The sequence below is a fragment of the Lutra lutra genome, chromosome 3, assembly GCF_902655055.1.
Source record: "Lutra lutra chromosome 3, mLutLut1.2, whole genome shotgun sequence".
NCBI classification, from domain to species: domain Eukaryota; kingdom Metazoa; phylum Chordata; class Mammalia; order Carnivora; family Mustelidae; genus Lutra; species Lutra lutra.
In genome coordinates this window covers 42602339-42628787 of record NC_062280.1, presented here as the reverse complement: position 1 = coordinate 42628787, position 26449 = coordinate 42602339, and the positions used below count along the sequence as shown (strand labels likewise).

At 54.2% G+C, this 26449-nt stretch overlaps 1 protein-coding gene across 4 annotated transcripts in view; it reads right to left on the bottom strand.

The window, feature by feature from the left end:
• Positions 1 to 4069: 4069 nt before the first annotated feature.
• The window catches only part of SH3BP4 (SH3 domain binding protein 4), an 82927-nt gene continuing 60547 nt past the window's right edge, over positions 4070 to 26449 (bottom strand). For all 4 annotated transcript variants that reach the window (XM_047721440.1, XM_047721439.1, XM_047721438.1 and 1 more), the window contains 4 exons: positions 21115 to 21361; positions 14407 to 16763; positions 6813 to 7001; positions 4070 to 6081 (listed from right to left, as the gene is read on the bottom strand). In XM_047721440.1, coding sequence (XP_047577396.1) covers positions 5857 to 6081; positions 6813 to 7001; positions 14407 to 16763; positions 21115 to 21232 — 2889 coding nt within the window. In that variant the 5' untranslated portion in view covers positions 21233 to 21361 and the 3' untranslated portion in view covers positions 4070 to 5856. The remainder of the gene's footprint in view (positions 6082 to 6812; positions 7002 to 14406; positions 16764 to 21114; positions 21362 to 26449) is intronic.

Here is a 26449-nt window from a genome sequence, read left to right as displayed (position 1 = left end):
CCCAGGTGCGTGTTTGCAAGCAACAGAAATTGGCCCTGACTGATACTTCTGGAAAGGGGATTATTCAAAGATAATTAGGTCATTCACCAGAGGGCTGGGAGAGGAGCCACGCTCCGTGCTGACGTCCAGAACTGGCCTGATGAGGAAAGCGCCACCTATGTCAGGGAGGATCAAGGACCCGGGACCACTGTTGCCCCGAACGTTCCTTTGGCTCCCTTGGCTCCCTCTGCCAAGTTGCTGGTCTCTGAGTCAGAGATCCACTCGTCACATGCCCGCATTTAGCTGCAAGAGAAGCTGCGAGTTTGTGTTTTCTGGGTTCCAAATATAGTGAAAGCGTTCTCAAGACGCGGAGCATCTAGAGAACGCGAGAAAGCCATTGTTACCACAGTGAGGAGGATGGTCTGGGAGAAACAGCCACAAGGGCAGAGGGCCACGGAAACAGACAGTCTCATGTTTTTCTCCCTTATTTGTCCAAAAATTCAAGTCTTAAGAAAAAAATGCTTGGATGCTTGTCATCGGCCAATATTTTACTTTGCCAAGAACCACTACTCCTACAATTTACTCTCCTTATCAGTTACTAAAATAAAGGACATTTTAACACCTAAAAGGAATGGAGGGCTTAATCTCATGACCAGGAACAATGATTTGATTTGCATAAATTTGTCTGAATGGAAATCCTCAGTCCACTGTGCTTATTTCTCTCATTTTGAGTAAGCAGGTGGAAGCTTCGTCAGGGCCAACAGTGACCCACACGTGGGCGTGGGGGAGCCCCTGTTCATCTCCTTTAAACACGGGGGCCACTGAAGGTGGGTGTGAAACAGAGGGGGCATGGGTTTGTTTTAGAAGGACTGTCCTGGGGGCCAGGATCAAAGGAGAAACCCTGAGAGAAATGGAAGGGATCGAATCAGAAGCCTTCATTAATAATCAATATAATGGGAGTGGGTGTGGGAGGGCGAGGGGAAGCACTGTGGCTTCTTGAATCTTCTCTTGGTCTGCTTCAATAGTAACATGGCCGTCTCCCTTCAATTTCAAAGGTCTGCATCTTCCTTCCTGGAATACAGATCCTGGAGGGCCAGGAGCTGGCTCCTCTCTCCCTTGATGCCCTGTGTGCCCAAAACTGGCTTCCAGAACATGCACCAGGCAAGCAGCCCTCCTGCCAAGCTGCCCACATCTCACGAGGCTTATGCTCATGCGTACTCCTGTTCTGGCTGTCCCTCGCTGAGCCCGGGAGTGAAGATTACAAAGAGAGTTGTACTATATACGTAGGACCTAACTAGACAGATACTCTTCTAAAATGTAAAGCAACTGAATTGCGGAATTAAGGAAAATGACTTCAGATATTTAAAAAGTTACAGACACGACCAGTTTATTCCTTCGATTCCCTTCTGCCTTGTTAGGTAGAGTAACAGATCAGAGGAGCAAAGCTTTAAAAATACTATTCTGGCTGAGCTGGGGCAGAAAACATCCTGCAAATCATTTGAAGCAACTGGCAGAGCATATCTGATGTCAGTTTCCTTACCATGAGCTTCCTGTTAAATAAGGAAAAAAAAATACATCTTCATTTTCAAAAACCTCTAACTGAACATTAGCATCTCCTCCGGGCATGCACAGAGGCAAGGGACCTCTAGTAGGAATCCCTGTGATTTTGTCCATGATTTCTCAAGCTCAGATACTTGCAACGCTCATCATTATTCTGTAAGTTTATGGTGGATGAGACCTGCTACTACGTTGTTATTTGGTGCCTAAAATAGCATATATATCCCCATGACAATTAAAAAAACCTTTTGCTAACTGCGTGTAAATGTAATTGCTTTCATTTGTAAGCCCCGGGTTTGCTTATTTTATGCGTTTACCTAATTGTGAGGATTTCACAGCTTTATCCAAGTGCCAAAGGGGTCCACGGGAGGGTTTAAAGTCCTCCATTGTACCCGCTCCCTTGTACCCGCTCCAATCCGCTCCCTGATTTCCATAACTGAATGCTGGGCTTGTGGACAACCGGGACTCTTCCTTCACTTAAAAAAAAAAAAATTGTGGCAAAAAACACATAGAGAAAGTCTATCGTCTTCACCCTTTTAAGTGGTTCAATACAGTTCTGTAGTGACGCCCATTTATAGTACTGTGCAACCCAACCTAGGACGAGCTCTTTGATGGAAATGCCTGGGTCTTCAAAGTGGAAGATACTTGCTTCTATTTCAAGTACACTTCAATAAAGCTGAAATTTTTTAAAAAGGAAAAATTTGGGCTAAGTGCAAATATTTTAAATACTTGAGGTTTTAGGGAAATGGACATGAAATTGTAAGATTGTAAAATTCTTTAACTACTGCGCACACATGTTCCAGCAGAGGTCTGTGACGGGTGGAGGGAAAACCCTGCCGGCTGGTCCCCTGGCCCAGCAGAGCACAGCGGTCAGTGGCACTGCCCGCTCGCTCCCGGGCACCTGCTTCTCAATGGCCTGTGTGCTGTTGGGTTTCTCTCTGCTGATGCGGCAGGAGTGCACAGCTGGGGGTGGACGGAGCTTGCACTAGCCACTGCACCAGCTGGGCCTGTTTGCTGCTCCCCCCACTCCCAGCTGCTTCCCTCCTCTTTGAAACCAAGGTCATCACGAAGATGAATTGGAGCAAACCTTTCATAGACCGCAGGTGTGATACAAAGCCTGGGCACGTGGCAACACTCTCTTTTTCCCCCTGAATTCAGGTTACTGTTTCAGATGATGCCATTTCAATCTATTTTACATAAATTGAATTTTATTATAGCATAAATCATGGACCAAACTGACAGCATTTCCCTCATGGCCAGAAATGAGCTATTAGGGAAATTAATTGCTTTTGGTGTACACTTGAGTTCCATCCCTGCCATGTTCTCCCCTTCGAACACTTCACAAACTGCTGGGTCTGATGCCCTCATCGCTGACCAAATAGGTCTTACACTGGTTGTAAACCCAGTACGAAGCCTCTCCTAGGCCCCCCGATAGCCAACTATCTGTGTTGAGGGACCATTTCTATCAGTCACAGTCAATTCCCTCCCACAATACGTTCGCGGCACCAGGCTCTGGGGGTTCATTAACGCGTTCAGATGCTCGATGACCTCAGGGAGCTCAGTGTGGCTGATGGAGGAGAGGTGTTCTAGTGTGGGGGAACAGCTCAAAGGCAAGGAGGTAGGCCTGTGGGGGATGGTCCAGGGAGCAGCTCTGCTGCTGAACGTTCGCGGGAGGCGCAGCCAAGCCTGAGTGTGAGCCAGGAGCAGACAATACAGCAGGAAGCAGGAGCGGAGTGGCCAGGTGGCGGGGAGGGTGTTGAGTAGTGAGTAGTAAGGAGAGCAAAGGGAGAGAGGGCAAAGACTGAGGTCTCGTTGTGGCAGTAGAAATGGAGGGGAGACTATAGGGTGGGGGGATCTGGTGACCACTCGTGGGGAAGGCTGTCCCAGGACCAAGTCTGGGTTTGGCTGCCAGACCAGGTGACAGAGGGCGGGGGGAGCTTGGTGATCACAAGTGATTTGGCTCCTGCCCCATGTGACATGACTGTAGGGCAGTCAAGTGAGGACCGAGGCAGGAATTTATTATGGACAAAATTGTCTTCTTCTCGGGGAAAAAAAAAACTTTTTTTTAAACCAAATCCTTTTCCTCAATATTTGGTCTTTAAAAACACCTGCCAACGCCATAATTTTATATGCAAATGACTATTACTTTGAATATCAGAATTTAATAATGAACTGGAGATTTTTTTTTTCTTTTTAATTTTAAGTAGGGTCTATGCCCAGCAGGGAGCCCAATGCCGGGCCTGAACTCATGACTGTGAGATAGATCTAGACCTGAGCAAAAGTCAAGAGTTGGATGCTTAACTGACTGAGTCACCCAGGCATCTGGAGAACTAGAGATTTTAACCAAGCTTCTTGGACCAGACTACAGAATATTCGGTAAAAATATAAAAGTCATCTGCTAAACCAATGGTCACACTGTCCTCAAGGGACGGCTCTTTGGGAAGGAGCCGTTATGCACAGATGCTTTCATAAGGTTTTATTGTTTTATTTAAAGTTCGGTTGTGTACAGAAAAACACACACGCACACACACAATAGGTTAAAATATCCAAATAAAATTTACTGCAACTTTTGTAGAATTTAATTTTTGTGCTACAAGACATGTTGCATAGGAAACTATTTAAAGCCCCTGAGGAAAAATATCCACGGTTTAAGGTGCGACTGGTTTTGCTTCTTCTTTGGGGAGAAGGCGAGAGATACCTCTGAAAGAATGATGGTGGGAGAGAGAAGCGGAGTTTACGGTGACTTCGTGGGATGATTGGGGAATCGCGTGTCCTGGTTCTTAGAGCATAAAAAAACATGGTGTTTTTCTGTGTGTTCCTAGCCAGCTCATCTTCAGGATCTGAATCAGCAGATACGTAAGAATGTTTCAGCCCAGTAGGGATCACCCACTGATTACACTAGGTAATTAGCATAACACATCTCAAGACAAGCAGATTTAGGGAATGAGGTCCAGGAATCCCAAGTGGCCCACCATCATGCCACACAAGCAGGCTGCGTGTCCTAGCACATACCCGGAATCTTCCCTCTCGATCTGCCAGGTAGTTCCTCCGTCCTGCCCCGTGCCCCCCTCCCAAGCTGCCACCACCACAGCAGGATGGCAGAGCCCAGCATCGTGTGCCCACGCACAAGCACACTGATCGGCAATGGTAAAGGGCATCAGTGCAATGCTCTGAGTCCCTGACTTTCGGTGGGAAACAGTTTCCTTTCTGGAAAACGTTCATCCTGCTCAGAGCCTATTAATCTTTCTCTTGGACAGAAAAAAGATGGTGTCCCCTATGTTATTTCCTAGGCCACAGGGGTGTGCCAGGAAGGAACAGGAGCTGACTTTGTAATGAATGAAGTGGAGCTGGCTAGTGGCAGCCGGTCCCTCTGTGCACACGCTGGCACAGGGCTCCCCTCCCCAGCCCCCAAGGAGAAACGGGACAGCGGTGGCTGATGGCTGCGGGGCCCAACGGCTGCGGGAACCGCAGCATGGCAAATGGCACCATTCTCTTGAATGACTGCATGCAGGTGGGGGCCAGGACAAACACCAGCTCCCAGCTGCCTTCTCATCTCATGGGCACCTGCTGGCTCAGGTCCCACTAAAGCTCGAAGAAGGTCTACTGATCATTTACTGTAACACAAGGCAAAGGGACAGAAGAGAATCAAGTCGAGAGGGGACAGCAGGACCTAGGACACTCTCGGAAAGGATAGGCAAGTGCCGGACTCATCAACTGAAAACCACATTCCTATTTGATTTACCCTTTTTTACAAGTAGAGAGCAAAAGGGGTCCAACACTTGAACAAGTGTCTCTCCGCGTGCTAAGTGTCTAAACGCAAAGTGTGGCTGGGAATCACAAATGCCCCCAGTGACCTTTAAATACATATATACATCTGTGACATAATTTAAAAAGGTCTTTAGAGAACATAAAAACCTCAACAGCATCCTCTCCTATTAAGGTGTTTTTTTTTTTTTTAAACCTTTATGGTCTTTTAAAAAAATGAGATACCACCTTTCTCAACTGCTTCCCCCAAACCTTTAAAAAAAGGAGTTTTCAATTTAAATTTACACCTAACAAGTAGAAAGCTATGTGATTGGCAATGACCTGCAGTAGAAATTCCCTTCAGGCCCCCCCACCCGGCCCCCACCAGCGATGGAGGAGGGCAGTGGAGCACTGCCGTGTGCTTGGTCCTTGGGTGTGGGCCCAGCCCTAGAGGGACCCCAGATGTGTCTGAGCCGCTGGCCCTTCCTCCCTCCCCAGCTCCACATGACGGCGTGGGCATCCCGGACAGGCTGACGGTGCAGGGCCCAGAGCAGCGGTGGGTGTGAGGGAACCCACTCAAATCACAAAGTCATCATGGTCCACGGGACTGAAGGCAGCTGCTCTCAGAATGTCCAGGGAGTTCACCAGGATCAGAGTCCCGGTGAGGTGTTTCCAGCGCTTCGTGATGGGGTTTTTCATCTTGTCCAGACCTATGTGGAGCTCCTGGATGACATCCCGGTAGCTGTCCCCGATCTGGTGGCTCCAGGTTAATAAAAAGTCATAGGCGGGTTTCCACATGGCCTGGATGGTGGAGTTGTCCAAGATAAAAGAAGGGAGGGGGGAGAGAAGATGGGTGGACAGTAAGAGATTTGACCCTATTCTTCGATCCTATTATTTCATCCTATTATTATTCGATCCTATTATGCAGTTCCTTTGCTCATTATTTATGCTTCCCCCTGGAGCGAGAGACAAACCCAGAGAAACAGGGGGAACAGACCCTGTCCAGAGCCAGCACATTTCCGAGGGAAGGTGTTTTGTGCAAGAGCAGGTACATAGCAAAGGGCATCTGAGGAGGCAGGAAGGACTCTCTCCTTGAATCCCTGCAGCACTTTCCGGGTGGGCCATTTCTTTAGAAATTCACTGCGTGAATAAAGGATACCCTTGTTCTGGGATTTCCTCCTTCCTACATCTCCTGGCCTGAACCCACTTTCCAGAAGCTTAAAGCCACCTCCGCCACCAAGTGAGACTACAAAGAACCTCTGAGCAGGAACCCAAGTTTCACAACATACCAGGTGTTTAGCCAACACAGACCTGGCCAGAGACCGGGCAGAAGTGGCCACAAAGGGCTCTGTTCATGCGCTGCTCCGTCTGATGGAAGGTCCCTGAAGATCGGGACACGCAGCCAAGTTCAGGGAAGGAGGACGCTCACCCCGCTCAGGGAGAGTCTCCCCTTCTCACGTCCACTCACTCGTCCCCATCCACATGCTGTCCAGCAGACAGAGCTATGAGTGCATCTCCTCGCCCAGGCTCACCTCGCTATCCACGACCCCGTTCCTGTCCCGGTGCGGAGACTCGTACGCGTCCATCTGCTGCTTGGACACCTTGGCGAGCTTCTCGGCCAGCTCCCTCCAGCGCTGCGCCACCTCGACCGCCGTGGTCAGGAGCACAAAGTCCTGGATGAGTCTGACCACCAGGCCCTGGCAGTCCATTTTCAGCAAGGCCTGCGGAGGAAGGAGCAGGGCATGGGCAGGTCAGAGGGCAGGCTCCGGTTTCACGCGGGGGCAATGGGCTCTTTCTCCCGAAGGTTCTAGGACCTAGAAAGTGCCCCCTGAACTCCGGCATGGCCGACACCCACAGGGTGGAAGGAAAACAGTGAGTTTTGCAGGGTGGGATGGGCTTGCCAGCACTCTCCCTGCAAAGTCACATCTGCCTGGAGACTCAGACTGTGTTCGGAAACACGGTCTTTGTGGCTGCCACTCGTTAACACCAGGTCGTGGTGGATTAGGGCAGCCCTTGCCCAATGACTGGTTGTCTTTATAAGGAGAGAGACAGAGACGTGTAAGGATGGAGGACTGTCGGAGCAACTGGGAGCCAGAAGCAAGGCCTGGACCAGACGGTCCCTCCGAGCTCCAGGAAGAAGCAGGCCTGCCAACACCCCAAGCACGAGGAGAGAACATGCCTCTGTTGTCCTGGGCCACCCTGTCTGTGACACGTTGTCTCAGCAGCCCCAGGATGCTGACCCATGGGGCGAGGGCAGATGCGGGCTACTGGCCCTGTTTCTGCTCCCTCAGAGCAGCTGGACATGGTGATGCTTCACTGAGATGGACCGGACACCTGGGGCTCAGGGAACTGGACCAGGAGCTAGGCTGGGGGGACGTGCTGCGGGCACCAGCTGGACACAGACATCTGGACTGTCAGGTTTTAGGGCAAAGTGAAGACCGCAGGTGGAAGGGTGGGAGGAGGGTGAGGAGAATGGAGAGGCCGGAGGCTGAAGCTGAGGGACCACTATCAGAACAGTTTCTGCAATCGGTAGGATTGCTCCCTTTGCCAAAGCTGAAAGAACTTTCTAGTGTGTCTTCAGGACAGTAGTCAGCAACTGTGGAGAGAATCTGGAGGGAAACAAACAAATGCCCACCACCCTGGGAAGGAAGGAGGCAAGGGGATGGAGCCCGGCCCAAATCCCCACCGGGCCCCAAGCCTCCCCCCAGGAAAGGGGCCGGATCATGCAAGCTTCCAATGCAGAGTTCAACAGTCCATTGTCTTCCGCGAGACCCCGGGCAGGGGTCTTAAAGAAACAAAACCAAATCAGCCGGCACAAACCAGCAGGCCCCCGGGTCCACCCACCGTGAGGTGCAGAAGGGCCTCTGAGGCCCCCTGGAGACCGTTTCCCGGGCCCTCGGACAGGTGAGCCTCAGCTGGAGAGGTTAGAAGCAGAACAAGTCACCTGGTGTTCTTTCTGTCCTTCTGGGCTCTGGGGACCTGCTGTTGTCGCTCCAAGACTCCAAGAGCACATGCTGGGAACAGCCAGCCCAGCAGCCCCTTCCTGACTGAGCCTGACACACAGTTCCTGTGAGAACTTTGTCCACTGTTCTGCGAAGATGGCGGGCGGCCCTGACTGAGTGCAGCTACGGTCTGCTGGGTCCCTGACAGAGACGGAGTATCCCCATCTATGTTTCATGTTGATCCTGGGGGAGCTTAGCAAGATGGGAGGAATGGTGACTTTTCTGGCAATGCATTCTGGCCGAATGCATGAGCCGCACACCCCAGCCCGGCAAATCTCTGCAGTTTGCAGTGGGGGTGATGGGCCCCTCTGGTGGAGGCTAGCTGGAACTGCGGTGGGCCGGAAGGGGGCGTGGTCCTGTTTGGGTTGGTTCTGTTGTGTTCTGGAATAAGCCAAGCGGACCGAGCTCCTAGCTCCTACGGTGAGCCGGACAGGGTCTCATCCACTCCTCAGAACCCCTGTGAGGCAGGCGCCGGAGAGGCCCAACACCTGCAGGTGGCCTGTCCAGGGTCCCTGAGGGGACAGAGGTGGAGGCAGGCCTTTGCCCAAATTCTGCGGGCACTCACTCACTCCTCGACGTCAGGGACGGAACCAAAGAAAACACGGGTCTGGACTATGTGACTTCTCAACTCTATGTATTTCAGAAAAGGGTCCCTTTTTCTGAATTTTGAGGCATTCAAGTGATGTTGTTTAAAAAGAAAAAAAAATCGATGTTTAGTAGATCCGTGCTTCAGAGGATCTAAACACACGCACGTCCCCGTGTGTGGCAGGGGGACGTGCGATACCCTGGTCAGACTCTGGATTTCAATTGTTGCCATGTGGTGAGGCTGGAGCCCCGAAGGCGCTGAGGCAGGCGGGTCCCCTCCCCGACAGAGCAGACGGTCAGTCCCTCCGCGTCTGCACTCGGCTTTTGCCCGTGGCTTCCCAGCTCTGGAGGTGGCCTCCTTTTCTAGGAAACAGAATGCACCAGAGTCACGCTTCCTACTGGGGTCGCCCCTGGCGGGAGTGATGACAATGGCTCTGTCCCTGGACCACAGGCGAGGACCAGGGCTCCACTGTGAGGAGCAGGATGAATGCGGATGGAGGCGCCTTCGTTTACTAATTTCAGCTCTACTCATACTTGGATAAGCCGGTGCGGGTTTCAATGGCCCCAGAGCAGCCACACCACCACCCAGGGGGCATTTAGGCATTTTTTTAAGGGCATACTGTGGGTGCTGTCGGGTCCTAGCAGTGGAAAGCTTCCAGCAGGAGGCTCGGACTCCTTCCCCTGTAGCTTCCTCTTTAATTTACACACACACACACACACACACACACACACACGCCCAGAGGTAATCCCAGAAAATCCCATTCGAAACGAGGCTGACCCTGGCAGCAATCCGACGGAGCGAACGGGAATTTGAGCCAGGTGACCAAACCTGTTCGACCCAGCGCTAGACAGGGCAGAGGTTTCGGCTCTGCGGGCCCTGCAGTCTCTGTCACAAGCCCCTGCATCGGCCGGTGTGGGGTTGAAGCAGCATGGACGGTGTGGGAAGCAGCAGGCATGGCTCAGTCCGGTGTGACCTCACGTACGAAAGCAGGTGGCCAGGAGCCAGTCTGCCAGGCCCCGTTTTAGGAATTACTCTTATGAAAAGACAATGAGGTATCCTTTCGGTTTTGCTGTATGGTCATCCCACCCATGCTTCTGTTCCCAAAACATGCAAGCATGAGAAGAACCCCAGGAACCCCTTACAGGCGCAGTGGTTAGCTAACTGCCCTCTTTCTGTGGGGGATCAGGGGCTTTTCGCCTGACTCTCGGAGAATTACTCCAGACCGTCCTCTCCAGCCCCCCCCCCCCCCGAATCTCCCAGTTCACCCCTCATTTCCATCAGCTTGGGCTTTATTCCACTCCTGGAAACAGCTGCCCTTCCCTTGATGCGTGTCCTATAGGAACCTTCTCTTTCTCAGAGAACCTTCTCCAAAGAGTCCGCCCATGGACTCAGATGCCCAGCGGCTCCAGCCCCAGCCCTGAGCGCCGGCCACTGCTCCCTCGGCAGGCCCGCCCACGCCCCTGACTGCTCCCTCCCCGCCCTTGCCAACCGCCCATCCCTCCCCACCCTACCCTTCCTTCAGTGCCGTCATAGTTACCGGTAAAAACACACACAAGCATGTGTTTGGCACCAGACGCAGCAGAAGACGTGGTCAAGAACGTCACTCTGCCAAGAGCAAAGAACAGGCTCTGCTTTCTCCCTTTCGTGAAGAAAACAAGAGTCCCAACAGGGAGCCCAAGGTTGGCAAATGGGAGGAGGGGTCTCGGGACAGTCCATCACCACAGTAACAGCACCTGCCACCCACTTCCTGTCACTCCCAGCTGTGTACTCCTCAGCGACAAAACCATTTTCCATTCAAGACCAAACAAACCCTGGGATGAGCCAAGACAGCTGTGCAAACACAGGCCCCTGAAGCTCTTAAGGTCCACACCACCAGGCCCACGGGCAAGAAAACACCGCTTCTCACCGATGGCGCCGTGAAAGAGTGGCCATGGGCCCCGGGGCCGACCTGCACGGGAGCGGGGAAAGCGCACACTGCAGCCAGAAACGGAAGGCCTGATTGCAGGAGGGGCCCCTCTGATGGCTGCGAAGGTGAGAAGCGGACTGGAGGCGGAGCGGCCCGGGCAATCTCGCACCGGAAGGGCGGCCCCACCTGGCAGCCTTCGGATCTGAACGCACCTCTCACCGCTGATAGAAAGGAGCTGCCCATTCGTCTCCCGAACACACGAAGATCTAGAAACGAGTATCTAGAAAATGGGGTCCTCCGCCCCCAGGCACCCTCCTGATGTTCTGCAGGAATGACATTTGGAGTGGGGCTCCCGGCGGGATGGGCAGCTGCTTCTGAGGGGCTCAGGGGTGGTGGGGTGTGGCGTGCAGGGACATGCCTGGATCCAACTTGGCTCCCCTTCTCTTCTCCCACTGTACCCCTCTCTGTGCCTACAGAGCAAAGCTCGAGCGCGATCCGGTGCGGGTGGCCCCACACCCCACGTACCATCCCTCCGGGATCACTGTGTGGTCTCTGGTCTGCCCCCATCTCTGCTCTCCGGGACCCTGGTCCTGCTCATGCTGTGCCTTCAACCTGGCGGCCCCCCGCCTTGGCGAGTGGGCTTCTGCACCAGTACAAGCCCCCACCCTCGGGCCTGCTCACCTTTCCCTGGTCTACACAGGGGGCTCTCGGTAAGCGTGTCCTGCCCTCATGCTCATCACTCCACGCCTCGCTCACGTCAAGGACCTGTGCCCTTAGAAAGCCCAGCAGCCAGCATCGCCCCTGCACACACAGGAGGCAGCTGGGAAACACTTGCACCGCTGTCTGTGGTGGCTCCTCCTTGCTCTGTGTCAGAAGCTTCCACCCTGTACCTTCCACTCGGTGATCCTTGAGGACCCCTTCCTGACCTCTCCCCAACCTGCCACCACAAGTCCTACCGGCAGAGGTCTGCAGGGGCTCTGTCCACCCTGGCTACTTGCCTCGTTCAGTGCCAATCTTGCCCACTCCCTGCAGCAGCCCCGCATCACCCCTTCCCTCCCCGCCGCATTCAGTCCGGCCTGGGGGGCCTGGTCGGCGGGGTGGCCGTCCTCTGGCACGGATGGTCACGGCTTCCACCACAAGGCAAGGGGACGGGGCTGGGGCGGCATTCCCTGGCGCTGGTCGCACAGTCTGGGTGGGAAAGGGCAGTCAGGGGCACACCAGGAAGACCATAGGCTTGTGCAAGACGCCCCTCAAAGCCATGCAACGACGGCAGGAGGGAAGGCACCTGGAGAACCAGAGCGGAAGCATGGTCTGACCATAGGACCTGGCTCAGGTTCTGGGGCCCGACGGGCGGGCGTTCATGCTTTAATTCCTCTAATGTCCGAGTCTTTCCCGTGCCTTTCTCTTGCGGCGTTTATATCTGATGAGGTCGAGCAAGAACAAGAACTCGAGGCAGCAAGGCCATCTGGGACTGGGGAAAGCACCATGTAGACAGTGATCTGGGCCGATGAAGCAGGGCACGGAAAAGGTCTGAGGGCACGACCTGTGGGCTGGGCTGGCACTGGGGGATGTGAAGAGCCTCTGTCCAGGGTCTGTGGGGCAGAGTTCCAGGCTAAGGGAGCAGCATGGGCACAGTCCTGACCCCCCTCAGATGGCGGGAGGACAGAACGATGTTGTTCTCCTTTCCCATCTCCCTGCAAACCTACAATCCCAAACCTTCACCCCTTCCCATGGGTTCACTGTTTCTAGACCAGGGAGTCCCATCTGAACAGAAAACCGTGCCACCACATGAGGGGCCGTGACAGCTGCAGGGCTGGCAGACCCCCCCGAGGCTGCAGGAAGCCACCGTTCAGAGACTCAAGCGTGGCAAGAAATGGAACCCGGCTTCCAGCGACCCCTGAAACACACAGGGACAAATCAGCCTGTGATTTCTAGACGTTCAGCCAACATTCTAATCTACCTGCTCTCAGGATGGTGATGGATTTAGTCCAGGAGACGAACGAGGGAAAAACACTGCAAACCTCCGAGCAGACCCGACCAGGCCTGGGAGAGACCCCCATGCCTCAGGACAGGAACCCAGGGACGGCCCCCAAAACATGTGCTGTCACAGAAGGCCCCCACATGGAAGAGAAAGAGCCACCACTTAAGTCTGGAAAGACCTGAAAGGAGATGAGGGAACGTGGGTAAGCAAAGGGCCTCGCTTGTCATCACTCCTCCCCAGCTGGGAAGGGCTACTCCCACTGTCACCTTCCCCAGCTCCGGCCACTGGAGGTGAGGGCGTCTTAGGCTGTAATGAAGGAGCCATCGGTGTTGTTTACGCTCATGAAAGCACCCGATTTTAAAATCTACAGCGAACCGCAGTTCGAGGGCCTGGAAAGGGATGTGCATCCCTGTCCACTGAGCCCGGTCCATCCAAGGGGACACCAGCCTTGCTGGGCTTGCCACAGCTCGGGGGCCAGCTAGGGGAGGGGCCTCCTGCAGGGAGTGGGTGGGGATGCAGCCCCGCCTCTCCCCAGCCAGCAGGGGACTGTATCCCTTCTGGCTCCTGGCTCCCGGGACAGCCGAGAGCTGCTGTGCCATGGACGGAACGCAGTGGCATGCTGACGTCAACACGGGCATGCTCAGACACACGCACACCCGCTCATCCGTTCCCACAGCTGCTCTTGCCACATGGAGGCTGGGAGAGTGCAGGTGGCAGAAATTCTGAGGTGCTGAGACTCACCTCTTACAAAAGTCAGGAGGCAAAAAGAGTGTGTGGGGCCTGGGGGAGCAAGGAAGGAACGCCAATGACCAAATCACAAGGGTTTCTACAGGAAGAAGCCCAGGGACAGGTTGGGAAGATGGGGAAGGAGACAGAGGATGCTTCTGCCATGGAAACAACGTCCACCAGATGCAAGGCGGGATGCCAAGAGGGTACTGTCAAGCTTCTGCAGGTCAATGTTCTATGACAGGCCACGAGAAGCACACAGTTGGGAGAGGGTGGCCGAGCCCAGGCCGTGGGAGGCCGTGGGGGACTTGAGCGAATGCTTTCCCCGTTGGCTAGAGGCTTGCTTGCGTGTCCTGTGGTATGACACCAACCTCGCCCTCCCCTAGTCTCAGGATTGCAATTCCCAGCCGTGCCGGAGAAACAGAGGCCGTCCTGAATCCCTACTCACACACACAAAAAGGAAGCAGAGAAAGAAATGTGGAAACCTCGAGGGTAGGGAAACTCCTATCAAAGTAAAGCTAAACTTTGGGGTGGCAGTTCTGAAAACCTAAGAGTCCTAGATCCTGGTGGGAATCTGATGAAACACGGATCTTCTCCCAAGACATCAAAACAGAGGCAAACTGGAGTGAGAGTCTCCCCGTGCCCCCCACTCCCACCGGGCCCTGAGGGGTCCATCAGAGACCTCAAGGAGCTGGCGAATCCAGCAGAAAGCCACCTGAACGGTGCTCTCCGTGGTGGCTCTTCAGCTGTCTGGGGCTCCCCAAATGCCCTCCAGGTGCACGTGCACACTTAAGCCCTGTGCGTTCCAGAGAGCGAAGACGCGCCCGGACGCTGGCCCGGTGATTCACCAAACCCACGCCCCAGTGTGCAGGGAGAGGCGCTGAGAGCGGACTGTCAGGCCCCAGGCTCCCCACTGAGCACTCACCATCATGAGCTCCTTCTGGAAGGATTTGCGGTCTTTGTTCTCCGTGTTGTTACAGTCCTCCTTCAGCTTCTCCAGAACCGACGCCACGCGCTCGGGCTCGCTGTCCAGCTCCGCGCGGCAGAAGAAGGTGAGCGGCAGATTCCCGTAGCCCAAGGCGTCGGCGAAGGAGCGCCAGCTGCTGACGTTCTCCATGAGTAGGGTCCTGACGGAGGCGTAGATGTAGGTGAGGAACTTACAGGGCCGCAGGATCTGCTCCAGCAACACCGACGTGCTCAGCTCGGGCCCCGAGAGGAGGCTCGGCCTGGCCCTGCCCACCACCAGCACGTTCTTGGCGTGCACCAGGCCGACCTTGCCCTGGTGATAGCCGATGTACCACTCCTTGGTCCACAGCTGCCCCTTCAGCCGGATCTTCTCCTCGCTGAGCAGGGCGATGGTGTCGCCCTTCTTGTACTCCAGCAGGTAGTGGTTCTTGCTCTGCCGCACCACGGTCTTGAGCAGTTTGCCGAACTTGAGGCTGGACACTGGGCGGTCCTGAAACGTTGGGTATTTGGTGGTGGCAGCAAACGGGGACAAGATGATTTTCCCGACCTCGTTCTTCTTGAGGAACCGCCTCTGCCCGGACGGTTTGATGGCACTTTTAGGGGGTGGCTGGGGGGTCTGGACGCAAAACTGGGTCAGGATGGCCTCCTGGTCGCCTTTCACCTGGACCCGCAGGGTGAAGTCGGACAGCTCGCTGGCGTTCTGGCAGGTGACGGGGAAGATGAGGCGGCTCACCTTGCCCAGCTTCATCTGGAATCCCCTGACCACTCTGGCCTGCTCACTGCCCTTGACCTCGTAATTGGTCATGTTGGAAAACATGCAGACGTGCAGGTCCTGGGGCCTGGACAGGACGAACTGGTGTTTACCCCAGAGCTGCAGGGCCACGGGGGCAGGGCAGGGGACCTGGCGGGTGACCTCACTGACCATCAGCGTCTTTGGGGCACAGTCATGCCCAAAAAGGGTCACCACGGTCTTAAAGGATGGGTGAATGTGTTTGGGGCCATAGAGTCCCACGGTGATCTTTTTATTGATAAAGTCCCACACCGTGGAAGGGTAGAGAATGTTTGGGCCATGGGCAACGATGGCCAGGTACATGCAGGGCTCCAGGTTGTCCAGCTGGACCTGGACCGTGTCCCCGTAGCTGTAGGTGAGGGGGATGGGGACATAGGGCCCTTCCTTCAAGTCGCTCCGCAGGCACTGGAGTCCCACGGTGCTTTTGCTGAAAATGTCGTTTTTCACCTCGGCCGACACTTTCATCTCCAGGATGATGTGGGTTCTCACCTCCAGGGTGCTCAGCTTCACCTCCAGCACCGGGCTGACGCTGCTGCACCGGTCACTGTTGAGCTCCAGCGGGGGGTCCAGCAGCGCTTTCATGGCGATCTGCTGCGTCTCGCCAGGGGCCACGTGGCCTTCGGGCACGTGGATGCTGATGTTGGTGTCGGGCAGCTGCACGGCGCCCCCGGAGCTGTCCAGCTTGCAGGCGATGCTCGTCTCCAGCGCCTGGGTCTGGCCCCAGCCGGGGCTCTGGCCCAGCAAGTCCAGATCGTGGCAGGAGCGGGCCAGCTTCCGGTGGCTCAGCCAGGCGGCTCGGAAGTCCTCCCGGCTCTGGAACTGCTCTGGGGCCGGGGACTTCAGGCCCGTGAAGAACCCCGCTGAGTCGGGGGCATCCGACTTGGCCTGCAGGACCGACAGCTCCGAGAGGCTGTAGGAGCGCTTGCTCCTGAAGAACGGGTTGTCCCGCTTGCCAGGTGCCTCTGCCTGGACTCGGTTCGCGGCCGGCAGCTCGTCGAAGATGTTCCCGGTGCTGTTGGTGGTGGCGGAGCTGGACTCTGTGAACGAGGACGCGCCTGGATCAAAAAGTAGCAGATCCACGGTGCTTCTGGGGGTCAGCCCATCCACACTGGGCGTCGCTGGCACATTCCCGTTCAGAAACGGGTTTGTCTGGACCCCGTTCCAGAAAGGGTTATTACTATAGGTTTTGCTGGACCCCTTGTCATCCGTCCACCCCCCGAGCAGGTCTAGCTCCTTGGCCACCTCGTCTGGGCTGTCTGGAAGATTGTCGATCACCCCGCTGTCGCTTAGAGTGGAGTTCCGGTAGTTTAGGGGCTGCACGTAAGAGGAGGGGATGTAGCCCATCTCCGTGGTGTTGTGAGCATACCACCACTCCCCGCCGGACGTGTCCAGGACGTAGAGGTGGTCCCCCTTGGAGAACTTCAGCGTGGTGAAGTTGGTGGGGCAGTAGTCCTTGATTGCGATGACTTCCTTTGCGTTTCCAAAAGGTGTGGGATTGTCTACTAGCAAGGCACTGGGAGAAGGCACTGCGTAAAACACAAAGAGACAGGTGGTGAGGGAGAGGCCCATGGGCGTGCAGGGCACTGAGCAGAGTGACCCACTGTCTGTGGCCGGGGATGGGCAATGAAGAGCTTCCAAAGCAGCTCTCAGTGTTTGTGAGTGGGTGATACCCTCTGCCTTCAACACAGAACATGTGAGTGGGGTGGGAGAAGGTTCCTTGACAAGCTGAACCCATCTCCACCAAACTAAGCCTTCTGAGGCTAGCCTCTTTCAGCCTCCTTTAAATGATCATCAGAATGACAACCTGGAAACCACCTCTCCCACATACCTGGAAAAACAACAGTTTTATGTCTTGTGGCAGTCACGTTATTTCTGAGCCAAAGCTGAAGTCTGAAAAACCCCCGACACTTAGAACAGTGACTCGAGCTAATTTCTGGTTCGCACCATTCAACTACGCAGGTTACGGAGGTCAACAGCAGTCGGAGTGGCCAAAGTCAGTCATCTCAACCAGGGGTGTGTGTCTTTGAACACTAAGGGATAATCAAATACTGAAGCATTTTCTCTCCCTCTCATACACAACAGACTATGTCCAGAGGTTGCAGAAAGTTCCATCGGGAGAGCACTAAGTCCCCACCCCAAGTGTGCCTTGTGTCACAGAGGTTGTTAATATTCTGGGGTCCTATAACTAACAACTGGAAGACAGGCCCGTGTGTTTAGTGGAACTACCCCCACATCGTCTCTAACACACGATTTAGTCAACACAAGCTCTGGTCTATCAAACGGGCCCTCCAGAACACCTTCGGCCGGTTTCCTTTTCCTCTGAAAACAAATAATGAAAACTGAATTGAATTTTCTTAGCCAAGTCTTGGGAATTAAGCAGGAAGTTCCTATTTCCATGAACCAGGTTAGAGGGGTATCTAGAGGGATATCACCTGGGCGGTGAAGGCCGTCACCTCCCACCCTCCGTGTGTAGTGCTGGCAGGGAATCTGGCCCTAGGCTCACTGTGCCTCTGCTGTAATCCAGCCTTGAGAAGCTGTGTGGCCTCAGGAACTAAGATTCCTCCCTCAGTGGACTCTGCTGAAAGTAAGGTTTTCTGATAGCATCCTTAGCATAAAGATGCTTAGCCCCAGGTAAGGACCCACAAAGGGTTATTACGTTCAAGTGGACCTATCCACCCCCCTCCTAATTTTATTTTCTCCATGGCACTTCTCATTAAATGATATATCATATACATACATTTTTTTCTGTGGGGAGGACTATGTTGCCCCATTAGGATGGAAGCTCCCTTACGGTCTGTTTTGCTCACAGTGGTAATCCTGGAAGACAGCCTGTCACATAGCAGGTGTTCAACAAATATTCTTGGGATCAATGTTCATCTCGCAGGCACGTGACAGAGAGCCTTTATCCATGTTACAGGGCCAAGGTGCTCTCCCGGGGTGTGCCCCAAACAGAAATCCCTTACAGTGAAGGGAGGGGAGTGAATAAAACAGCTAAGAAAAAGAGAATGCCTTTGAGGGAGAGGTGGCGGGACAAGGGATGGGTCAGGCTGGGGTCAGGGAACAAAAGGATCTTTCTCCGTTTGTTTTCCAGGCACTGTCTCCAGTAATATAAACCACTTTTTGTTTCTTTGACATGTCTAATGAAAATGTCACATAAAAATGAAAATCAGAGAGCTTGCCAGCTATTAAAATCTTGTTAGACTCCCTCAGAAGTTATATCCCTATTATGTTCCCCGCAACAATTCCCTTAGAGTGATATTTTTAAAATTAAAACCCAAAAGCTATTAAGCAGGCTTTGTATATAAGCCTAAGAAAATGTATCAGTGCAAATTATCACTTTAGTTTCACCAGACTGAAGAATAAAAATGGGCTCACTTAAAATTCCAAGCATTCTCCTTAGCAAAGAAGCAGTAACACATTTCACTCAAGGATCTGGCTCACCCAGTGGGAAATGGTGCTCCTCCCTGCTGGGCCGCTCCTCGAAGGAGGACTCTGGTGTGAGCTCCTCCATCAGTCACCTGTCACAGGGCACCCGGGGACACCAGGTGGGCATCCACCCAATCAAATGCAGAAGAATCCTTATCAAATCCCATCTTAATGAATTCTGAGGAGCACTGTCCAGATTCACAGCTATCCTTGACTTTAATTTAAAAAACAAAAACAATGGGCGCCTGGGTGGCTCAGTGGGTTAAGCCACTGCCTTCGGCTCAGGTCATGATCTCAGGGTCCTGGGATCGAGTCCCGCATCGGGCTCTCTGCTCAGCAGGGAGCCTGCTTCCTCCTCTCTCTCTCTGCTTGCCTCTCTGTCTACTTGTGATCTCTCTCTGTCAAATAAATAAATAAAATCTTTAAAAAAAACAAACAAACAAAAACAAAAACAAAAAAACCCTGTGTGCCACAAACCACAGAGTCCCACAGTTTTTACCCCGTTGCCTCAGTTCTGGTGCAGGTGGAACACTAATGAGGGGGTGGAAGGCTTCACAGCGGGCAGTTTGGCTGGAACAAATCCCCACCTTGAAGCCTGTTGTCCATCGGGCAGAGCTGCCTTAGGAAGTGGGTCCAGCGGCTCTGTGGGCATCACGCCCTCGGCTAACCAGCCAAGCTGGCATCCCAGGCTGTCTCATTTGTCTTTTCCCCATAACCGTGGTGTCCTGTTAGGTCCCTAACACCTCTCAGGTCATCGTCATTGTTTAAAAAATTCAGCTCTCCCATTTCAAGACCCCAGCCCAAATCCCACAAACGATGCTCCCCTTTTCCAGCTTTAAGCATGATTAGCTGGGATATCAAGTAAGAAGATGATGTCCTTTACCAGCCTGTGAAAAACGAAGGGTCCCATTATTCATGGCAATTCCTGATAACAGTGCCGCTCTTATTAATAAAAATCTCCTGACCTCCTTTGCCAGTCTGTTCATGTGAAGAACATTAAATGCAATGCCCAGGGCTCCAAGCATAAAGCACAGACCAGAAGAGGAAGAAGTTGAGGATACAGTGAAGGGAGAAGCGATTAGGAAGAGACAAATGGGGAGCATATGGTTTTTAGGACAACAGGGAAGAGGGCCACAGTGTTAGCGGGGACACAGCAGTTTGGTTCAAGGACTATTCATTAAGCACTAGGGGCTAAAGCTATGAAGGCCAAGAGCAGCTCCCACAGTTCAGCTCCTACTCTGGATGGCCCAGCGGGTAATGAACACGCTGTGGTGAATGCCGTTGGGAAGCTGCTGAATGGAAGCACCTACTAAGGTCAGAGGGGACTTCTGGGAAGAAAACGACCCAAGTACCCAACAAGTACCCATCACCCACCTCACCGACCCAGCTGTACGTGGCTGTTAAGAGAAAACAAGAGGCTCAGGGTGATTCACCCCTGGGGCCACCTCTACAGCCAGGATCGGCCAACAACGGCCCCTTTGCTGTTTTTGTCAATAAAGTTTTATTGCAACACAGCCGTGTCCACTGCTTACTGTCTTTTCTGACTGCTCTCGAGCTGCAACAGCAGAGGAATAGCTGTGGTGGCACCCTTGGGGCCTGCAAGGACTATAGTATGCCGTGGGTGACCCTCATAGGGGACTCTTGCTGACCCCAGTCCCAGACCACCTTTTCCTCTGTAGCAGCTCTGAATATTTCCTTGGCTGGCTATACTCTGTCCTTCCCCCGAGTATCCTGAGCACCCAGCTCCCTACCTTAATGTTACCAAAACTCTCAAAAAGAGAAAACACAAACACATTCTGTATGAAAAAGTTTCATTACCAAGGGCAACATTCAAAACCTCCCAACACACCAAAAAAACCCCCAAGACAAGTGGTTATTTTCTAGGGCTGGATTTATGGTCGGTGAAGTTTAGAGAGCTAAAGTTTAACTGGGAACTTGGCAGCCTTTAAGGCAGAGAAGCCCCTTGGGTCTCTGGGCACCTGCAAATCCCGATCTGCTTCCTCCAGCCACAGTTTTGTCCCCATGAGCTCACTTTTTTTTTTTTTTTAAAGATTTTTATTTATTTATTTGACAGACAGAGATCATAAGTAGGCAGAGAGAGGCAGGCGGGGGGGGTAGGCGGGGGGGAAGCAGGCCCTGCTGAGCAGAGAGCCTGATGCAGGACTTGATCCCAGGACCCTGGGATCATGACCTGAGCCGAAGGCAGAGGCTTTAACCCACTGAGCCACCCAGGTGCCCCATTTTTCAGAGTTTTTTTATTTGACAGCAGAGCAAGAGAGCACAAGCGAGTACATGCGCACAAGCGGGGGAGCAGCAGAGGGAGAGGGAGAAACAGACTCCCCGCTGGGCAGGGAGGCCGACGCGGGACTCGATCCGAGGACTGAGATCATGACCTGAGCCGAAGGCAGAGGCTTAACCCACTGAGCCACCCAGGGTACCCCGTGAGCTCACCTTTGACATCATTAAAGCTCGCTTCTGAAAACCCTTCGCTCAGGTCAATCAGGGTCCCCTCGGACTTGCACCGAGGGAGACCGCTGGAGTTGGCAGCTCGGATCCGCTGAGCTGCCATCTCGAACTGTCTTCCCGGGGGGACGGCTAAGGTTTCATCGCTCTTCCTCCAGGTACCCCCAGCGACTGCCAAAGCTCTTCTCAGGCAGCCATGCCGTGGGATGGGGTCGACTTGGCAATGAGCTTCTTCCTGCAGGCAGGGGAGGAAACACGAGAACGTCCCTTGAGCAAGTGAAACATGGGTTCAAGAGTGATTTTATAAGAAATGGGAATCCTCTTTCTTCCAGAGGCTGTTCCTATAAAGACACTCGCCTCGGCCCAGGAGAGCAGAGTAGGGCTCCCTCCCTGGATTCTCTGAGCACCTTATGTCCATCTCATCGGTGCTGTCGGTGCACAGAGCCAGCCCGCGTTTCCTGGCCTGCTGTCTGCACCCTGGGGCACAATGGGGTTTGGGACATTTATTCTAGCCCCTGGCCAGCCTGCTCATCACAGTGAAAGAGGAGGACAGACAGGATCTGCACAGTCCACACAGCCAGTTTCAGGGTCTGGGAAAGAAGAAATAAATCCGTCTGTCCTGACAGCGGCTGGTCCCATTCTTGGCACAGTTCCTGCTGTGGCTTCCACACCCGTGAGAGGAGCTCCAGGCACGGTGCCTCTTATGGCCCCACCATGGCGGGGTTGCAGGGGATTGCTCCGCTCACACTCCCCTGAAATCCTCCCTGGATCCCTAACAAACAACAAACCCAAATAAAACACACACACAGCCATCTCTGCCTCGAAGTCACCCCTGGGTACCGTGCGCAGGTGAAGCCATGGTACATAGACTCGGCCAATCGCCCGAGAAGTGTCTGTGCATGGAGCACACAAATCATGGCTCTAAGGCCTGTTTCTTTCTGGAAGGGGCACAAAGGAGGATTCTGGAGATTGGGACATGACTGGCCATGGGCACACCCTCACCAGCCCACGGGCAGGAGCCAATTTCAAAGCAGCGAATTCTCCATGCCCTCCAAGGGAAAGGAAAAAGAGCAACTTGAGGGCAGGCGAACTTCATGCAATGGTAACAGGGCTCATGTAACCTGGCTGCTCCTTGCCTGCGCTATCCAGAGATGGCTGGGAAGGTGGCCTCTGGCCCAGGTGCACCGCCTTCACTCGTCAGAGGGACCTGGAGGGCCCCGGGGGTGGGGGATCATCCATGGCCACCCTTCCCCTACGCTCCGCACGCAGCAGGCCAGGCTGAGCGCCCACCGAGCAGGGGGCACACCCAGCCTTGCCGGCCCACACCCCCCTTTGTGGGGATAGCCTGTGTTCAATGTTTAACTCCACTAAGGCTCAGTTTTTGTACTTGTCATGTGGGGCGACGACAGCACCGCCCTGACTGATTTGTGCGAAGAATAAATATGATTTGTGTAAGGTGCATGGAACAAGGAACAGGGCTCAAAGACAGTCCATGCCCTCGCCTCCAGGGCCTCGGCTGTCCTGAGCCTGGCTCAGAATGACCTACGGGGCCGTGGCTCTGGGGACGAGTTCTTTCCTTCTCTCCCACAGAATATCACCTTCCTCGGAAGAATGCTCTTGGAGGAAAGGTGGCACTGAGCTGGACGCAGACACCAGCCCCCAGGCCAGAGATGGGGCACCGGGAGGCAAGCAAAGCCCACCTCGGGGCAGTACAGCTCCAGAAAGGAACCGTGCCGTGAACCTACATCACTGAGACGAGAGAATGTGAAAATCCTTCCGACCTGAAAGACGAGTCTCACTTGCTGGAAATGGGACTCATATGTGGGTAGAAACAGCAGACAGGCAGACACAGCCAAAGAAACTGCAGGTGGGGTGGAGGGGAAAGCCAGTTAGCTGTGAAATCCCGTGAGGGGCTCCTCACCTGGCGCAGAGCTGCTCCGAGGACTGGGTGAGCAAGAGGGCAAGTGCTCTGGACCATACTTGAGCCAAAGGATGCTCTCCCTGCTGCACCCACCGCACAGCGCCCCCCCCACCCCGCCCATGCACTCCTCGTTATGGAGTTCCTGTTCAGGACACACGGCCCCAGCACAGGTCTGCTTGAGGAAAGGGGGCCGAGGCGTCTCCCAGGAGAGTCCATTCTGACCAAGCTTCCAGACAGACCCAGAACAAGAAGGAGGATGCACACCTGCCCTCCCACCTCCTTTTCAATGTATATTAGCTGATTTTCCATTTGCGTCCACAAGAAATTATTTCATGGAGGGTTTAAAAGAAAAGTTGAAACAGGCACCGTCGTGAGACATTACTGCAAAGCGGTGCCTTCGCTCCCATGCTGGTGCGGCCCCGAGGACCCTGAGACTGGCTGGGGGAGTCCCAGGGAGGTGGGTGGGATGCAGGTGCCTGTGGTGATGGGCTGGGGGCCCCAGGATGAGCCCCACCTCCCTCTGAGTCCTGTAGGGGACATCGGTGGGGTCTGATTTAATCCAGGGTGGGGACAGTGGGAGCCAGCAGCTTACCGGAGGCTCCTACAGAACAGGACCAAGCTTCCCAGTGAGCACTTGAAGACTCCGCAAGTTGGCAGATAAAACTAGAGATAACAGGGGCGCCTGGGTGGCTCAGTGGTTAGGCCTCTGCCTTCGGCTCAGGTCATGATCCCAGGGTCCTGGGATGGAGCCCCACATCAGGCTCTCTGCTCGGCAGGGAGCCTGCTTCCCCCTCTCCCTCTGCCTGCCTCTCTGCCTACTTGTGATCCCTCTGTCATATAAATAAATAAAATCTTTATAAAAAAACAAAAAGCAAAAAACTAGAGATAAACATGCTAAGAGCGACGGGATTCCTGCATTTCTTATCACCACCAGGAAGGTAGCCTGCAGGTGAAGTCAGGGCCTCAGGGGTGGGCAGAGCAGAAAGCGTCACTGGACCCACCGGAATTTCTGGAGACAGACCACTGTTTCTGTTCACTGGGGATGGGGACATAGTTTTTGCCCTGAGCCAGTGCAGAACCAGGAAAAGGGGTTAGCAGTGACATAAAGAGATCTGCAGTCTTTTTGGAAACACAGAGACCCTCCCAGAGGTGCCATCCAAGGAGCAGGTGAGCCACTAGCCGTACGGTTCTGACAACCCACTTCATCAGCCAAAGCGAAGCCACGACACGGAAGTGATCACCGGACAGCTAGCGGCACCGTGTGCGCTCACTCATGCGGCTGCTCCCGTGGGACAGGGGCATCGGTCCCGTGGGCCTCAGAGCCCTGTGCGAGGCCCAGAATGGCCATTTTTCCTTCAGGCGTGTGGGACTCCATCCTCGGACGAGGCCCGACCCTCGCCCCTGCCCTCGGGGATGTTACCTCACAGCAAAGCGGGCAGCGCCCCCGCCCCCCCTGGGCAAGCCTGGCAGACTCTCTTCCTGGAACCTTCTGTGACCCGACACCATCAGGGTGAGAGCTCACAGAGCAGCTCATCACTTCCACCTGCTCCAGAGCCCGGCGTGCAGAGATGTCTGGAGGAAGCCGCCCAGGAGACGGTGGCCAGAAAACCGCTCCGTGCTCTACCCACTTGCTAACAGCTATTTCTTTCCAAACCCAGAGCGCACCGGGCCTTCACTGCCAGCGGCTGTGGGGCCCGATTTTGCTCGCTGCCCCTTCCATCAGGGTCCCTTGGCTCCCAAAGCTGTCCTTCCAGGTCACGTCACTGCCCCGCTCAAAACTGTGCAGGACAGTTTCCAGCAAAGTCAGATGTCCCCGCCCCAGCATTCGGAGCCCTCCACCACTTAGTTCCCACCTGCTCTTCCAGGCTTGTCACTGACCTCCACACCCAGGTGAGTCTGTGGCCACGTGTGGCACCTCTCCAGGGTGCCCCGTGCTGCTCAGCGCCTGCTCCCGGAACACACGCCCCTCACCTATGCCTCCAGGAAACCAGTCCTCTCCCTCCACCCTCTCCGCTCCACCCTCCTGCCCACAGGCCCGCAGGCTTCTCCGCTGACTCATGCGCCGGGTGCCGACCTGCAGTCCCGACCTGCAGTCCGTGTCCCCGAGCTCCAAGTTCAAGTCCGTGGGGCTTATGGCGCAGGCCTCCTGAGTCAGTCCCTGCTGCACCAGAAAAGCCATGTCGGGGGAAATGACACAAGGCTCACATCTGTTTAATAAGGAGTTTGAGAAGATGCGGGACTTTATTTTATGGCACAGAATACGACTGCTAGCAATTACTGTATTTACTCTACATTTTACTATCTACCCAATGTAGTTCCCACTATTCCCCATTTTATTGTTTTTAAATTACTTACTACTTTATTTTTGTTATTTTTCTATTTACATACGTGTTTTAAAATGCCTGCAATCAAACCAAAAAGCCCTAGGAAAGCAGTATTAGGGAACATTCATCACCTGCCTTCCCAGACACGGTCAGGAACATGTGCACGCATTCCCCTCTGACTGGGAAAAGCTCAAAGGAGCCACAGGGTCAAATGCCCAAGCAGCTGAGCCCCCTCACAGGCCACAGAGACATGGCCAGGTTCTTGCTCAGCAAACATGTGACCCCTGGATCCCAGACCCAGCTCACTGAGGGTCTCCTTAAGACTGAAGGGCGTCCGTCCCGAACCTCCCAGGTCCAAACCCAGCTCGGGTCCAAACCCAAGCCCCCTCCAGTCTTCACCATCTCAGTCACGGCTGAATGGCATGTTCACCCAGCCAAAAAAGCCTGGTCTCCCTCCCCAGCAGCCCAGTGAGAACATGACCTGACCTCAGCACCTCCACAATTACAGTAATCGGCTCCTTTCCACCAAGTCCACTGAGCCTGCCCCTCAGTGAGCAGTCAGAATGTTTTTACAAGTCAGGACTCTGCTCACAACCCTCCGAAAGCTTCTGAGCCCTGAGTGTGCTTACGGTGCCCTCAAGGCCTCCTATTATGGGTCCTCGCTTCTCCTGAAGTGCTTCCTCAAGGCCTTTGCACCTGCTATCTCCTCACCTGGGAGGCCCATGCCTAGGTATTCACCAGACCTGATCCCTCACTTCACTCAGGCCCTGCTCAAAAGTCACCTAATGAACAGGGACAGGCATCTGCTACAGCAGCAATACCCCTAACTCCACCCTCTTTTCCTATTTTCCTTATCAACACCACTGATCCTGTGCTTTCCTGTGACCAGCCCAATTTCTCCAAGAGAATGTAAGTAAGCTCCAGGAGGCCACAGGACTTGCTCTGCTTCTGTCCCCTCTTCTGCCGTGAGACCTGCACTGGCTGCCAATGATGAATTCTATTTTAATGAAGACAAAGGGGGTGCCTGGTTAGCACAGTCAGTTAAGCGTCGGACTCTTAGTTTCAGCTTGGGTCGCAA